General features: G+C 38.1%; 2 protein-coding genes across 2 annotated transcripts; both read left to right on the top strand.

The window, feature by feature from the left end:
- The first annotated feature begins 151 nt into the window (after positions 1-151).
- On the top strand, positions 152-8640 carry LOC139126570 (uncharacterized). The gene is made up of 7 exons (XM_070692638.1): positions 152-1008; positions 1588-1892; positions 2716-2870; positions 5050-5218; positions 5689-5895; positions 6578-6661; positions 8507-8640. Exons 1-5 carry the CDS (start codon positions 769-771, stop codon positions 5813-5815), a joined length of 996 nt encoding a protein of 331 aa, XP_070548739.1. The 5' UTR covers positions 152-768; the 3' UTR covers positions 5816-5895; positions 6578-6661; positions 8507-8640.
- Positions 5830-14822, top strand: LOC139126573 (uncharacterized). The gene is made up of 6 exons (XM_070692640.1): positions 5830-5895; positions 6578-6661; positions 8507-9130; positions 10391-10580; positions 13265-13480; positions 13925-14822. Exons 1-6 carry the CDS (start codon positions 5830-5832, stop codon positions 14080-14082), a joined length of 1338 nt encoding a protein of 445 aa, XP_070548741.1. The 3' UTR covers positions 14083-14822.
- Positions 14823-16732: the final 1910 nt, after the last annotated feature.

The following is a 16732-nucleotide window of genomic DNA, read 5'->3' as shown; positions in this document are numbered from 1 at the left end:
GAATAACAGCGACTAAAGAAACATTTCACATATATTACTGAAATCAAATTGCATACAAGGGTTAGATATACGTTTTACTATCTACGAGCTGAGTGCTTACAAAGGTGTACATCGCTACGACAGATCGAGTGTTGAGTTCTACCGGTTCACGGACGTGATGACGCCAAGCGCGTGCTGACACCTTGACAAGCACTGGACAAGGGACCTGTGGGTTTCCGGTTGATCAGATTAGGTGTGAATGGGTAACCATCAGTCGCGTGAGTCTCGCAAACAACTTGTAAATGCCTTTTTTGTGCGAACTTTTGCCCGTACAAAGTGATTTATGTAATGCAGCCGACATTACAGATGTAGGAAGACGTTCCTCCAGGCCATTTTCAAAGATAAGTTGCGAGCTTTATGAAGTAAGTTGAACATAATTTTAGTTTTTAGTTGCATCAATCATAACAATGTCATCGATATGAAATCATGTACGCCATACTGCCCAAAGTTCATACGGGAGAGGAATCAGAATCAGAATCAGAAACTACATGACTTTGAAACCATGACATGCAGTTAACTACGGAGGATGGGTACTGTGAGTGAACAATTGCCTTCGGAGCATTCACGTGGCCGTACCCAGGACGTACAGACTACAGTTGCGAGGCTCACCACCCATTCACAGCCCATTCACACATACGTCATGGTCCACTCAAACCTCTTAGTGCTAGTGGACTGGCGTCATTTCATTTCTGCTTTGAGAGGAGAAACGTCACAGAACTATTCCGCAAAATGACATTGAAACGACATTGGTGGTTAGTGAAAGAAAATGGAGAAGGCGATACCAGCGTTTATGTTTACGTAACTGCAACAGGTAAGAAGAACAACAGTGGCGATCGAAGACGAGGTGTGAGGTTAACCAAATCTGGCCGAGCGAAAGGGGATTCAGACGTGAAAGAACCGGTGTCTGCAGTTAGGAAGGTGGTAGTCGATACCAACAGTAAAAATTCACTCGGGCATAATGGCATAAAGGTGTGTAACTTAGTTTTGTCACTGTTATGTTTCCTACTCTAGTCCGTTAACCCGGCCCGACTAGGGGCCGTACCATCGGTAATGACGAAAGTTATCTAGGCCAAAGTAATGAAATTCTTTGTTTTGCGTCCACGCGCGCTTAGGTTTTAACGTTTTCATGAAAAACACACAGTGCATTTGAATAGGAAATTTTAGGACATATCCGCTTTAGCTTTTCTGAACTAAAAATTTTAGTTCAATTTTTTTTATTTGCTGCTATCAAATTACTTTGTGTTAATTTTCTTGTGTGTTTCAGCTGCTTAGGCTCGTACCTTTACCCATTTGAGTGGACGCCAAACAAAGAATTTAATTACTTTGGCTCTTGGCATTTAGATTATACATGGGCGAAGAGCTTTTAGTTGTTCTGGAATATTAATATGAAGTGCGAAGAGTACTACTGTTTTGGCACTATTAACAGTAACACAACAAGCATTGTTGAGATTTTTCACGTTTGGCACTGTGACTATGTTTGCATGTGTAACAGCGATGGCAAGGTTTCATTCAGTAACTTTATTGTTTTTGTTATTATTTTCATTTCAGTTTTTCTTCGAAGGTTATAAACATACATTCTTTCGTCAAGAGTTCGAATGGCATCAGAATGACTTTTGCCGCAACTTCCGGGATATCACATTGGCTGTTGACTTTGTCTCAAAATTCAATGAGCTTGTTGACAAAGACAATGCATCCCAAGAAGATACATCAGTCGCAGATGAAAGCATGCAGTCTGCATATTCACAATCTGATTCCACGTCAGACGACGTTAATACATCAAGTGATACAGGATCATCATCGGAGTGTCACAGCCAATCTCCAGAGGTTGCTTACTCTCAAAAAGATAATGCTCGGTAAGTGTATAGTACATTCTGTACTTGTAGAACACATAGTTCTTGCTCAAGGCCAACTGCAACTGGACAACTCCTACCAAAGTAAGCCCCTATCCTGGTCAGCTCAACCACCACTATGGGAGCATTGCAGCGAGGACATTGTACATGTATCCCGAAGCACAGTCAAAGTCAGTTACAGTCAAAGAAAAAATTTGTGAAACTTGTTATTTAGCTATTACCCCATACAATTTTTGTGGTAGCCACAGATGGGCTCGGCAGATGTTGGTGGAACTGTGTATGGTACATGCGCAATGGTTTACACTGAATCTGACTATTTGATTATTTAAAATTTCATGTAGAATCATACATTGTGTCACTGCAAAAATAAATCCATGTACATGAATTTCCGATTGGGTCAAGTTTGCCAGGCTTGGGCTTGTCTGTTTTTAGCTTTATCACGGGAGGTGGGGGTGTTCGGGGAGTCAAGTTCAAGTTGTCTTAGAGAAATTAGGCCAACCACCCATTTTAGGCATGGTTGTTTTAGTCAAGAGAGTCATAACCAAATCATAGTTCAAATTTTCTCCTTGACTCTACTTTTTTTGTACCAGCACAGTCAACACCTGTACACACAATCAGTCAAATGTACAAGAAATTGCCATTATTTGTGGTACATGCTGGAAAATAAGTTAACATATACAGTACACCTTCGTGAGACAGTTTGCTTATGGATCTATGGTTTGTTGCTACCTTGGCTAATGCTGCAGTCTCAATTGTTAGAACTAGAAATTGAAAACTGTTCCTTTCACGAAGTGTGTAATATTATTGTGTCGGCTTTCTTTTTTAGGTGCCCTGGTGGTAAATCACAGAAAAAACGACTTTCTTCGGATGAACTGACAGTACCGGATTTGAAAAAAAAGAAAAGAAGAAATCACAAAGACTCATCAGTGAAGTCAGCAGAAGATGCAATGACTGAAATTGTCAATGACCATGCAATACCAGGTGAGATATTTGTTGGGTTGCTTTCAGGGTATCATTTTATTTTGCATGCTTGCAACTAAGTGTGTAGTTTTATGGGCAATATCCTGTCTGTCAAACATGGTTAGAGGCAGTATGCCCTCTGAGCTTCTTTTTGCGTCATGAATCATAAATATTCTCTGCGAGGCAAGAAATTTCAAGCTGAATAAGTAATAGTAGGTTATGACTAAGGGAAAAAATCCAAATTTAGAGGGCACACTGGTTAGAGAGATAGTGTGATGTATGCCAATTTTATGGTTGCGCGTTCATATGTGAAATACCTTCAGGTTCCTTCAGATATTACCGAATTCTACATGTACCTTCATTGTGATACACATGAGTGGCTCAATTCCAGCTTACTGTGGTACAGGGGAAGCAACCCAACAGCCATTTTACAGTGTTGGTGTTGTGCAATTTCAAGACTATAAAATATGTTTGAAGTATCAAGCCAAGCTACAGTAGCACCAGTCAGCACTATTCCTTGTCAATATATGACAAACACAAAGAACAAATGTACTGTCATCAGAATATAAGCATATGTGCACATTGCACACAGGCAGTGATCCTATTCAAAGCTTTTTTGATCCATTGTTGAGCTATTTTTGGCAGAGAAAAGCGTGTTAATTATGTTTAACCCGACTTTTGAGTTAGGCCCTTACTAAAGCTGTGGAAGTGTGGAAACTGATCACATCTAACCCAAGGGAAGACTGAAAGCCATGACCAGGTTCAGGGTCACTTAAACCCTCTGAGGTCATATGTTTTGTATTATGTTTTAGTCTTTTTCTGAACCGAAGACAATATACTTTGTCACTGTAAGCATCCAAGGTGGATAATAAGACTTGCACTTGCCACATGCTCATAAAGGTGGATTGTTTGTCGTGTTTTGTCTGTCAATATTTTCAGAAATAAGCCCATTTCTCTGCTACTGCTTGTCTGATTGCTGTGAAATTTGGTACACAACCTGGGTCAGTGTGGTAAATTTTTTGCATATTTTATTTTTGGGACAATTTTGCTATATTTGTAAAAACTATATTTCTTTACAAGCACTTGTCTTATTTATTGCTTTGAAATTTGGTATGCAGGTTCCAAAATATATTGGACAATGTTTTGTCTTTTTATTAAAAATATATTTTCTTGTCCAAATCTGCCTGTAAAATTTCGTGTAGTAACCTAAGGTTGACTGAAGTAACACGGTTTTGGATAAATTTTATGTGCATTACAGAAAAACTGCAAATGAAGCAGTTGTCCAACTGCTTAATTTGCATTTATCCAAAACAGTTGCCTTCTGACTGTATGTCAATATCACAGCAGGGCTCTAACAGCCACTAGGTCACTTGTTTTTAGCTCATATTTGGTTTTATATATAAATACCAAAAAGAGATTATATGATGAGTTGGTGGCGTCTGTATATTTGTGGGTATGTATGTGCGGATGTATGTCAGTCACATACAAAGGCTCCCATACCGCCAAAGCTACCGTCTCAGTATTTGGTGTACAGGTAGATGTAGGGGTTTAGATGTGAATTTGTTCAAATGAACACGCCAGTGTCAAAAATGTGCAAATGAGGTAAGAAAATGGAAATCATGCAAATGTGCAGGAGTGGTGGCAGTGAACTGAATCAGCCCACACATCTGAATTAGAGGATTTTGACCTTTAATCTATTTGTAGGCAGGGTACCTATTATATTTGGGAGTGGTAGCTGTAACTGAAACAGCTAATTGGTCATTTCCTGTCATTGTTTATGAACTGTGACATATTAACAGATCTACTGAAAACATGGATGTCTATTTTTGTACATCCATGGTTGAAAGATTCTCTGCTATGCATGTTGCTAAAGTTGACCTTCAGTACCTAAAGTTTCAGACCTTATTTACTTTTGTCATTCTTAATTTTCTGGTTTAAATATGTCTTGTTTCTCTGGTTGTACTGTGCAGAAATTGTCATAACATCAACGTATGATTTTCCTGCACTGAATAGATAGAAATAACACTTATTGTTGATCTTTGGTATGTACCAATTCTGATCAAATTTGAGCGACACCTTATAATTGCGGTATTTTTATTTTAAAGTTATCTTACTAGAAAAAATTATATAAAAGATACAGCCACTGGAGCTATAAAAATTCAAACTACACAGCTTATGTTGTGATACATTTTCCTTTCAGGTTTGTTTGGTATTCACACTTGTAATTTGAAGCTAGGAAAACAAGTGAGAAAAGTTGATGACTACTTTGTTCAGACTCTGGTCGACAGCATGGAGAAGTTTACAGATGAATCATACAGCCCATATGTTGTTATGGTGGACGTTAAAAAGATTACTTCAACAAGAATAACGTGAGTATCAAATATCTTAAAGTTCAGTATATAACTTATGTTTGGTGGTAAAACACACAGAAATAGCTTTAGATCTTTGTGGGTTTGCTGCCAGAATTTACCAGATTTCTACGAGGGTCTGCCAACTCACATTTGGGCAACTGTAACTGCAGCTGTGACTGTGTGTGTTTAATTGAATGGCAGCCTAGCAAGTATCTGTGACTGCCATTTTCAAAATCAGCCAAAGCAGTTTTAAGAAAATTGTTCCATTTATACCCTGCTTTATGTATTTCATTCAGGCAGACAATCAGAGATGACAGAATAGAGAAGAACTCTTCATCTCATAAAGCCAACTAATAAATCCCAACAATTGTCTTTATTACGTGTTTTCAATATCAGAGTAGAGGTCGCAATAATTATATTGACTTTCTCATCTGTCGCCCATGGTCTAGTAAAATTCAGCGTCATTTCTCCTATCTATCATCGTGTAGGTTAACGGATACAAATACACCATACTTGGTGGTCAGCATAATTACACAGCCACAAAGCAACTTGCTGAAAAGTACAAAGACAGGCAATTATTCAAGTCACGGCAGTGCAAAATATACTGTTCTCTGAATGAAGAACAGTCCATGTGGCTTGCTAACCGTCATAATGATATGCAGCACTTAGTCCATAAACTCAGTACCAAAGAAAAGGTAAGTTTAGTGCATTATTTGAGGATACATTATGTTTATTGTATCTGTCTCTTTATTCCAAACAGCCGTAGTACTAATATTGGTCATTTGTGGATTAGACCATTGCCTGGTTGCAAGGCAGCTCTGCATATGATATTGAAGTAACAGACGACGCGCAGACCATTAATGTTTATTTATGGGCAAGGACAAGGAAAGCCAAAATTAATGGACAAGGCTTGCCAAGCCCTTTCATTTTGGCTTTCCTTGAGCCTGCGCCCATAAATACAGAAATAACGGGCGACGCGCTGACCATTAACGTTTAGTTGTGGTCAAGGGCGAGAGAAAAGCCCAATATTAATGGGCGAGGCTTGTCGAGCCGGTTAATTCGGCTTTCCTTGAACCAGCGCCCACAAATAAACGTTAATGGTCAGAGCGGAGTCTGTTATTTCCATTATATTATCAGCAGGAAAAGGGTTAAAAGCACATTTCCATGGTAACAATCACTGTATAGCAGAGAATTTCATTTTCAAGGATATCTTATAAACTTTCACACTTTTCATGTGGGTAACATTGATTTTTGCCTTTAGTGAATTGAACTTGCTCCTCGTACCAAACAAGCAAAAACAATTGTATCAAGTGATCAATGCAATAATGACACGAGGTATTATGTTTTAATTTTATTTCATTTGAATGCTCATCTCAGGTTCAAATATGTCGGGACAGACTAGTTTCCATGAAATCTGCTTCTGAGGAATGGAAGAGGTCCTGTAAGAACATTTTACAACAAGTAAGTTTAATTTTGAAACTTTGTCAGTACAGTTCTTGTCAACACATGACATATGTGCTGGAAATTACAAACACATTGCACAGGAACAAAAACTGAGTTTTATGTCTTTTGTTAGGGACCAATGTCTAAGATCTAAATTTGTCCATGGAAATGTATGACTATCCTTCCTAGCATTCACAAATACACAGAAATGTTTAGTAGAAAGATACTGTGTGATATGATGTTAAACTATCAGTTAGGACTATCAAAATGCAAACCAAAACTTTTGGTATTATGCTTGGCATAAAGTGTATTGTGCATTGCAACTGGAACTTTAGCTTGGGAAATGCCACTGTACTGCCCTCAAAATGTCTAAGACATCTTGAAGTTCATGAACTGTATTATCGGTAATTTTTGTCACTTTACAGATAGTTTTTTTGTCATACCAGATTTTTTCCAGGTTTTCTTATGTTTAATTTTTCATAAGATTTGACTGCAACAGCTTGATGGGACTGCAACAGCTCGATGGTTTGATTAAGGTAGATCGCGCCTCTGAGACAGATTAAGAATTTTCACAGTCTTAGTTTTTGGAGAATCCAAAATTTATTTTTTTCATAGAGTTAACACAGGAGTGGCCGGTCATTTTGAATTTCAAACATCGCAATCACAGTGGGTTATTTGTTTCGCTAGTTAAAAAATTTGCACGGTGACTCCAGATTTTTATTGTTGATTTGGTAAGAGGAGGGTTGAATTTTGTTTAGGAAAGTCTGAGCAAAAGTTTAAGTCTTTCATCATAAAGGAGCATACCGCCTTTAGTCCTGCTTTTGATTGGCTTTGAGCATTTGCCAGACAAGCCTAAAACAAGCCTGAGACCCCGAGTCTAGCTTTCAACACGCAGTACTTGTATCTCCTACAATGTACAGGAAATCACATATAAATATCATTCAGTGGCAATGATAGTTATCACCTTTAGAATCAATGGCCCCAGACAAGGTGACAATGAGACATGTAGACTTGGCTGTCTATCTTAGCATGCTTTGAGCTTGCCTTAACCCTTTCACCACCATGGTTTGGCCCAATCCCATTGTTATCAATGGCGAATGTGGACCTGTTATACAGGGCATTGGGGTGAACAGGTTAAGGCAAGCCTTTGGCTTGTTTGGGCTTGTCTTTGACAGGCCTTTCTGAAAGGAAGTTTAGTGTGTACTGTACCTGCAACGAGGTTTCATAACATAGATACAGGAGCTGTTGCCTGATTGGTGTGTTGAAGGCCTGTGGTTGTACATTTAAAACTGCGAAGTCATATACAACAGGAATTATGTGAACAACTGTGCTTATTTGTGAGCACATATTATACTGCTGCATGACTTTCATTGTTTACCGGGCCTTTATCATGCATGTAACCAAAACCAATTAAGCTCTTGCTGAATATGTGGAAATTACCTAAATGGTAATTTTTATATTTGCAATAAAGTGTTTTGTGTTTCAAAATGTCTTATTTTAACAAAACTTGACCATTTTGCCTGGTTGCCCACAAAGACAAGTATAACATTTTCACAATAGTTTTCAAAAATGTACCCCATTAAAAATCCTAAAGAGCATATATTTATGAGAGTAAACTTTCCTGAATATGATTTCATCAATTTACATACTGCCACACAAGTGTTTTGATAGAGGTTATGGCAGGGGTTACGCCAACCCTTAGTTTTAGTAAGGTTGATTTTTGTGGGTACTGTACATAAAGGTAGCCATTGTACATACTGGCTCTCTTGCTGTTGATGTACGATACATAAGGCAGGGTTTATTGTGAGATGGCAGTATTAGGAAAACTCTCTCTGTAATAATATTTCTATTTATCTATTGCAGAATGATACTGATATGGATACAATTTTACATCTAGCGAAGCAAACTGAGACTGTCGCAGTGAAACTTGATGAAATCTTTGAAAACTATGGGAGAGGAGTACTGGCTGGTCAAAGAGTGACAAAGAAAAACCTGATGGCAAAGCCAGACATCCCAGTGTATTTATTTAGCAACCTGGTCCATATAAATTTAAACTCCATCTGTGAATATCTTCAGGAGGTCCTTGATGGTGACAACAGTTTGCAAAAAATGAACAGTGATGCCAAGGAGGTGCAGAAGATGAGAGTTGTACAGGAAAGCTTTGTGAAGGAATTGGGAATGCCTTGGCATGTTTTAGAAAAGAAGTTGCCAGCTTATGCAGACAGGGAATACCTATGCAGGTTTAAAGATCTTAAGTTCAGCAGAGGAACGCCACTAGAGCTTAAGCAAGAGTGTAAAAAGATTCGAGACATGTTGGACTCAGGTGAAGTTCCATTAGAATCAACCGCACTGAACATTTTCACAGCAGAAAACAACACAAGAGGATGTGTGGTTGATGTAAATATCACTTCCCTAACATTGGAAACAATAAGGGACACCTGTCCAGAATTCAACGGTGCCGAACTAAGCCTTATAAGTATTCCCGAGGTGAGTGTCTATATATGTGGCATATATAGTAATTTAGCAGGTAACACAAGCGATAGTGGTAAAATGTGGTCCAACTGATGCTCTCTTCATTTTGTGTTCAAAGCTTAAAAAAAATTACTGACTAAGCTGATCTCGTCATGTTTTTGGAAACGGGTTAGCCAATAGAAATAATTTTCACCAAGCTTAGTGGTGTGATTTTTCTAAAACAAGTGTGTTGCATAGCCTCTGAAGTCCAAACCAGGAGATACAACAGATGTGGCATTGAAATGATGTACATTGACACCTTTGCTGTACAAAACTCTCTTTTGTTTTACACACTGTGGTTACATGTATGGGTTATGATCAAAATAGCTTTGGTGACCCAATTTGATCAGTACCGGTATACACATATTTGAGAGTGACTAGCACACAAATACATGGTTCACTCAGTCCATGTTTTAGGATTCTATCTCTACACACAGTATAGAAAGGTGTTTGATTTGGAGAATACTGAGATCAGATTCAATAGTCTTTACACTTAACAATATAACATGCACAGATTTATTGAAAAAAGAGCCTGTTTATGTCACAAACAGACCACATTTGTGCCAGCACATCAATGAAAAACAACAATCCAATCACTGAAACAAGCCCATTGTTTCCAGACAGTTTAGAACTTCATATTTTAGGCCTTTGTTAAAACTTGAAAATGAACAAGTAGGAGGAAATGGTCACAAGAAATGAATGTACGCATGAGAAACTTAAAGCCCCAGTGCTGCTAACTTTCGATGGTTTTTTCATTATTTTTATTTTATAAATCAATTGCAACTTCTTATTCTACTCCCCAAAGAATGTTGAAACACCCACTATTTAGCTTGTCAACTTAGCGTCTGTATGTGTAAAATGCATGGTTATTGTTTACATTTGAATTCTAGTCCGGACCAGAAGTCAGTTTTCAACAATAACAATGCACTTTACAACCACAGGGGCTGAGTTGACAAGCTGGATACTGTGTATATCAACATTCTTTGGGGAGAAGAACAAGAAATTATGGTTCACATTCAAAATAGAAATGGTGAAATTATCATCAAAAGTTAGCAGCACTGGGGCTTTAATTTGTTTGTGTTTAAAAATTTTCCTGATGATTTTAGAAAGAAACAATTTAAGTGCCTGCATTGTTGATTGATTATATATAGTTGACTGCTTTTTTGGTCTCCAGATTTGTTGTTCAGTGTAACCATGTGAATGAAAAAACTGATGTTCTACGTTATCTGTTAACAGGACTGGAGTGAAGACTGTTTCACTGAACAAGTCAACAAAGTAAAGTCACTGAACCTGGACTGCAACATTCCATATTTCAATATTGTTGCCCTATGTGATGTAGAATCCATTAGCAGTGTGAAGAAGATTCTGGGACAAACATGTTGCAGGGTGGAAGAAGGCTATTATTTCCTGCAGTTTAACAAATCTTGTAAGTGCTGGTATTTTATGTGATTTTTTATCCTTTTAATCTATTTACATACAGAATCAACCAAATACTATAATATCCATCGTCGTACACCACGCCCTCTTCGGCGAGTCTTATCACCCAACGCCGAACAGGCCGTGGTATCACTGGCCACGTTTAGTGTTCACGCATTGCTGCAAGGCTCTATGATAGTCGAGGAAAACCTACGAGCCAATCAGATTGCCCGTTAAAGAGCTGATCTTGGTGCTTACCACCACACAGCGTTCACTGTCGACGAAGAGCGCGCAATGTGTAAATGTCTAATGTTTTTGGACTCAACCGCTCTATTCACACCAAAAAGACGCCATTGATAATTATTTTACAAGGAAAAGATGGCTTTCTTTGCACAAGGACCAGCGGTGGCAGAGTCTGTATGCTACCAGGCATGGCAGGTCGTCCGGCCCATCGTGTTTCACGGGCGTTATATCGAAGGGTATCGCATAACTGGAGCAGCTGGCCCCACCGCTCGCTATGCACAGTGTCCGACCCAGACGTAGAACAACACCGCTGTGTAAAACCCGTTGGTCAAAACTATTGATCATAAATTTACTTTACCACAAGTTATGTATAAACGTTTATGTATCGATCTCTTCATTAAGGTTCACACTGAAAGCTTTCTTATCGGATTATCGTGCTGTGGGTATACATGGAGCTAGAAACGTATGAATGGTATATTGGGCCCTTTCATTCGAGCTGGTGCTCCGCGATACAAATCACAAATGTACGCTAGGCTCCCGATCATCTCAACACTGCCGAAATCACAGATCTCGGGAAATTGCGTAGTTGTTCAAGTCCGATTATGTTTCATTAATTCATCACAAAAGTTACGCTTACAACGGAATCAAACCAAGAGAGGTTTAGTCTGTTCCATGGGTTTGCAGTTCAGCGGGGTGCGAACACGTATAAGCTTATGCGTACACTCGCTCAGTGTGACCTGGTGACAATTTTCGGACAGGGTATAGTGAATTTCGCCCAAAGCCGTTTCACAAATAACGAGCAGTACGAAATCTTATTACCATACCCTTCGAAACTTTATTGTGTTTATCCTAAAACTGTTAACAGGATGGAAGTGGTATTTGGGGGGTCAAAGTTGCCAAATTGTTGACTCCATAGTGAGTGCGTAGTAATCGGACGTCGTATTTGGAATGTGATTATAGGGGCTAAATATTGATATTTTGAAACTTCAAACCCTCGTTTTTCAATTTCGATGTGTTGAGAAAACTGTTTGTAAAAATTTTGTGATAAATTAGTTACGTTCAACCCATGGACGACGCAACTATATTTCGACGTGTATGGTGCTTACATCGGATATGGGCTGTCTCTGTGTGTTGCTTTAGATCGTACGGTGTGTTAACTTCGCGAAGTTTTATAGCGCCCGAAATAGCTTCTACCGAAAAAAACTAACTATTCAAAACGGGACAGCAGCGTCACCTGACTTATTATGCGGTATCCGGAATTGTAAAACGCTATCAATACGGAGCAAAGTGAGTACAACGAACAGCATGTCTTTGAATGTCCGAACTGAGATCGTCCGAAAATAGTCACACTGAGTGTACGGGGACGACCTTGCAGTGGGACCGGGTAGGGTTCGTTGATGGCCGTAGTCTGTGTACCTATCGAAGCCATAGTATTCACATGGTGTCGCCGTTGCTCTCGATCATGACAGAAAAACAGTCAAAATTTTGAAAGCTGTCGGATTTAATGCAACATATATCGGAAGATGTGCAACAGAACCAGAGAATCTCAGGCCTTGAAAGCTCGATTGTGTACACACAGACAATGAGGAGCTTACGACCCGACATGACTTTGTAAAACGTATTCGTGATTGGCTAATTCTGATGATATGTTCTCATGAATAATTAATTAACCCCATTCATACTTCCGCAGTTTCCCGGCGTAATCTGCCAGAGCTTGATTTTTGCGTAGGTCAGCGGAGCGGAAATTATTGCTCTGGCCTGCGAGAATGGATAATATCTAGAAGTTATTTTCACATGAGGTTGTTTCTACTGAAATGACACATGTATAGCAGGTGATTAGAGCCATTCTTCTCTGACCCTAGGATTCATTATGCACTGCCTATTCAGTACATTAAACCTTTAATTTCGAATCCCATGCACAGTTTTTGGTCACATGGTCTACATATGTCTATTGCCAAAGGTTTGATTAATTTTGTCCGTATACTACAACTGAATTTGCATGTATGTTACTGAAACAGCATTCGACTGATATTCATGGGTTCATAACACATGGAAACTTGTCGTACATATTTCTTTGTCAGTGCTGCTGGTGCAGTTTTCAAAAGCTCTTCCAGGATGTTAACCTTTTCTATCTAAATAAGATATCAGCTGTGTCCACCTTTTATAATCAAGGCCCAGGTTTTGACAAAGAAATGATCAAAAACAAATTGAGTTTTCTGCCACGGTCAGTGCACTCACTGTCACTCACATGGTCAATTCTGTTGTTTCTTGCAAACAATAGCATTATCTTATTTGTTTCAGATCATGTTGTTGTTTTGGTTTCCTGGGTATCTTTTGCCATCCATTGAATCTATATAAACTGGAAGTCAGATATTACTCTTAGAAATACAGATACATATAGATACATATACATTTTTAAGATTGTTTGTGTCTCATTTTCTTAACTTACAGCTTCAAAGACTTTGTGGAAGTCTGTGAAGGGTCTGGTTGTAGGCTACTGGTCTGAGACAGGTGCGGTCAATGCAGTCCAAGTGAATTTTGGAAATGACCCCCATCACAATCTGTGGATTGTGGAAGATGTAGAACAGATGAGTGATTTTTTGTCGAAAATCATAACCATGTTCTGTGCTGAGGGAAGATGGATACTAGATGCAACAAGGAAGCAAGGTAACTTTTTAGCTCACATTTGGTTATGCATTTGTGAGTTTATTTAAATATTGTTTTTTGTAATGTTTTTTTAATTTTTTTGTAGAGCTTCAAAATTGATTGCAAGGAAATATATCTTGTTATAGCATAATTGTCTTGCCATGTATGTTTATTGTGTCTCTGAAGGATTTTAACAAAAAAGATCTGAAACAACCACTTATAAAGAGACATTTTTCTCTGTGATTGCACTCTATCATAAAAAGTCTTTTGAACACAGGAAATGCTCTCTGTAAAGCTAGAAACACTTTATAATTGAAAACTTATGAAAGCAATGACTAAAGGTCATGTAATCTCAGGTAAAGATTAACATCCTCTTTAATTTAAAGAGAATATACTTTTCTATGTGTAGTGTGTTCTATATAGTTCACAGCATTGTTCACTCAGTATTTTCATTTGTGTTTGCAGGTAGCGTTTTCACCACAGCTCTGCAGTTGGGACGACCCTGTGTTTGCCTGGAGGCAGAAGCGGACCAACTGGAATGCATATATTCATCAGCAACACAAAAATTAAGTTGGAGTGGGGCTTCTGAAATGGAAGAGTTATCAGTTCCCGCCCAGGACTAAGTTAGGTGGGGACTTATAGATTAGGTCCCATCCATCCAACCATGCATCCATCACCAGCCTTTTCTAAGACACCTGCCAAGCAGCTTTAAAAACTTTGTATAGGTATAGTGACCTATAGTCCCTTGATACACAACATCTTTCACAAAGCAATCAAAATTGGCCCCCAAGGATTCACCTTTTTTTTGATATCAGAGCTGCTTCCCCCGAATCTGAATCCAAAATTATCCCTGGTGTCTGGTATTCAGACTCGTATTGTCTGAATCTGAACCTTAATTCGTGTCCATCCATGCATCTGTCATCACCAATTTCTCAGTCATTTTAGGCAATTTGTAAAAAACTTTGCTTAAGTACAGTATCCTATGGCCTCCTGATGTATGCCATTTGATTTCACAAAACAATCAAAGTTGGCCCCCACAGATTCTCTTTATTTTGGATATTAAGTGGTACATGCCATGAAGCTTAATCCAAAATACCTTGGGTGTCTGGTATCCAGACTCTTATTTTCTGAATCTGAATCCTATATTATCTTTGTATTTTCCCAGTGTAAATGTTTGGGACAATTGAATCATTTGTGATTTCTCGTCGAGTACTCACTCAAATCTCATGATACTTGGTAGAATGTTGATATATCAGAGCTGTAATAGTGTGCAGAGACATTTAGCTGTATCATTTCAATTATTGGTGATTTGCATTTTTTAATGAGATTTTATAATTAAGGTGATATGTCTAAAAATGATACAGCAAAGTCACAAAATTTGGTACAAATTTTAAACTCTTAGTACCATAATAGTGTGCAAATCCATTTAGTAGTAGAGCCATGTCAATCAAATGATAATTTGAATGTTTATATGTCTAGAAAAACTGCATCAACTTTTATAAACATGGTATAAATGTTGATTTCACAGTATAGTAACTGCATGCAAAGACATTTAGCAATTTGAAGTCAATTGACTGCTGATTTACATGTTTTATGAACTTTCTCCTTTAGTGATCTATCCAGAATTATATAATACCAGAATATTGATGGCGCAAATCAGCAATCTGATTGGTAAAAATGTGAAAAGAATCTTGGTATATTGGCAATATGGCTGGCATACGCATAAGTTCTCAGCTAGGGCAAAAATCCGTTTTTGACGTTTCACGCCAGAATTTCAATATACTGTTATGATATAATAGCAATAAATCACACCCAGCAAACAGCATACCACTCAATTTTGATCAGTTCACTTCATATATACACTCGCTATCGCTCGTGCATATATGTCATGAACTGGTCAAAATCTCATGGTGTACTGTGGTTGAGTCTGCCCTATTGCTTAAATAGTGCCTCAAATTTGATGAAAATTGGTAAATATGTTAATCTGACAGTGTTGTAATTGAATGCAATAATAGAACTCTATGAAATAACCTAATGCCATTCATACCAATGTCTGATTGTTTACAGTTCAATCCAATATGTGCATCAGTCGCAGATAGGTCAACTGTACTCTCATTCATGTTCGGATCATATTAATTTCAATGTAATTTTTTCCACTGACTAATTTCCAATTACAAGTGGGGATTATGTCATTGTCAGTAACTTGTTTCAGTATTGTCTTTTGCAGATAATGATGGACAGTGAAATTGATCTAAATATTATCACACTTGTGCCATTGTTTTGGAAAGTTGCTTCAAAATTTGGCTTCCACTGTAATTTAGTGTTTGTGTGTGTAGGGTAAAGATTTCCTGAATTTCCGTCCCAGTACATTTCGACAACTTTCTAACGTAAAGTTCTGGTGTATGTACACCTCTTTTCCAATGCATCATGATATTTTTGCCAAAGAACTTCATACAATGCAAAGGCAACACTAGGCTAATGACAACTGGACTCTGATTTGGCTGTGATACAATGTAACTCAAAGCAGCGGTATATAAGGAATGTAATATGAGTCTGTGTCTGTGAAGTGCAGTTCAAAGTTTACTCCCAGGTGTGTGTTTATTACGGGTCCATAAAAGCACTGGTTTTCACCACAGTTACAAGTCAGTGCAATTTTTAGAACATGCATCACAGTGACCCTTCTATTTTTTAACCAAGTGTAACTCTCATCTGTTAAGTTTGTACGACAGCAATTTTGTAGTTTCTGTTTTGCAATTTCAAAATAAAGTCTTTTTGAAAAGGAGAATTTAGTGTTCATTTTTATTTCTACAACATTTCCCAGGTTGGCTTGAATTTCACTTTGCATTTTAATCCTTGTAGATGCAAAATTGCATATTGCAGGATATAGATTTCCTAGCTGCATTTGATATATACCATAAAGGAATAAAGAAACATTTTCCCACACTTCTTGCCTCCTTTTTTTTCCCTTCCTAAGAATGCTGGCAACAAATTCTGTGCTCCAATTTTCTCCCCTCCTAAGAATGCAGGTAAAACATTTTTTGCCCTCATTTATCCCATCCGATAAATGACGGCAACAAATTCTTTGCCCCCATTTTTCTTTTCAAAAGAATGCAGGCAACAAATTCTTTGCCCTCATTTCTCCCCTTCAACAAATGACGGCAACAAATTCTTTGCCCCCATTTCTCTTTTCAAAAGAAGGCAACAAATTCTTTGCCCTCATTTCTCTTTTCAAAAGAATGCAGGCAACAAATTCTTTGCCTCATTTCTCCCCTT

Source organism: Ptychodera flava, unplaced genomic scaffold (genome assembly GCF_041260155.1).
Source record: "Ptychodera flava strain L36383 unplaced genomic scaffold, AS_Pfla_20210202 Scaffold_102__1_contigs__length_287319_pilon, whole genome shotgun sequence".
NCBI lineage: Eukaryota > Metazoa > Hemichordata > Enteropneusta > Ptychoderidae > Ptychodera > Ptychodera flava.
Note: the sequence above shows the minus strand (reverse complement) of the source record. Positions and strands in the feature narration are given on the sequence as shown.

Coding starts and splice junctions, on each gene's coding strand:
- LOC139126570 (XM_070692638.1), top strand. CDS start 769: ATGACATTGAAACGACATTGGTGGTTAGTGAAAGAAAATGGAGAAGGC. Junction 1,893..2,715: donor TCTCAAAAAGATAATGCTCG/GTAAGTGTATAG, acceptor TTTCTTTTTTAG/GTGCCCTGGTGGTAAATCAC. Junction 5,219..5,688: donor ATTACTTCAACAAGAATAAC/GTGAGTATCAAA, acceptor ATCATCGTGTAG/GTTAACGGATACAAATACAC.
- LOC139126573 (XM_070692640.1), top strand. CDS start 5,830: ATGTGGCTTGCTAACCGTCATAATGATATGCAGCACTTAGTCCATAAA. Junction 9,131..10,390: donor GCCTTATAAGTATTCCCGAG/GTGAGTGTCTAT, acceptor ATCTGTTAACAG/GACTGGAGTGAAGACTGTTT. Junction 10,581..13,264: donor CCTGCAGTTTAACAAATCTT/GTAAGTGCTGGT, acceptor CTTAACTTACAG/CTTCAAAGACTTTGTGGAAG.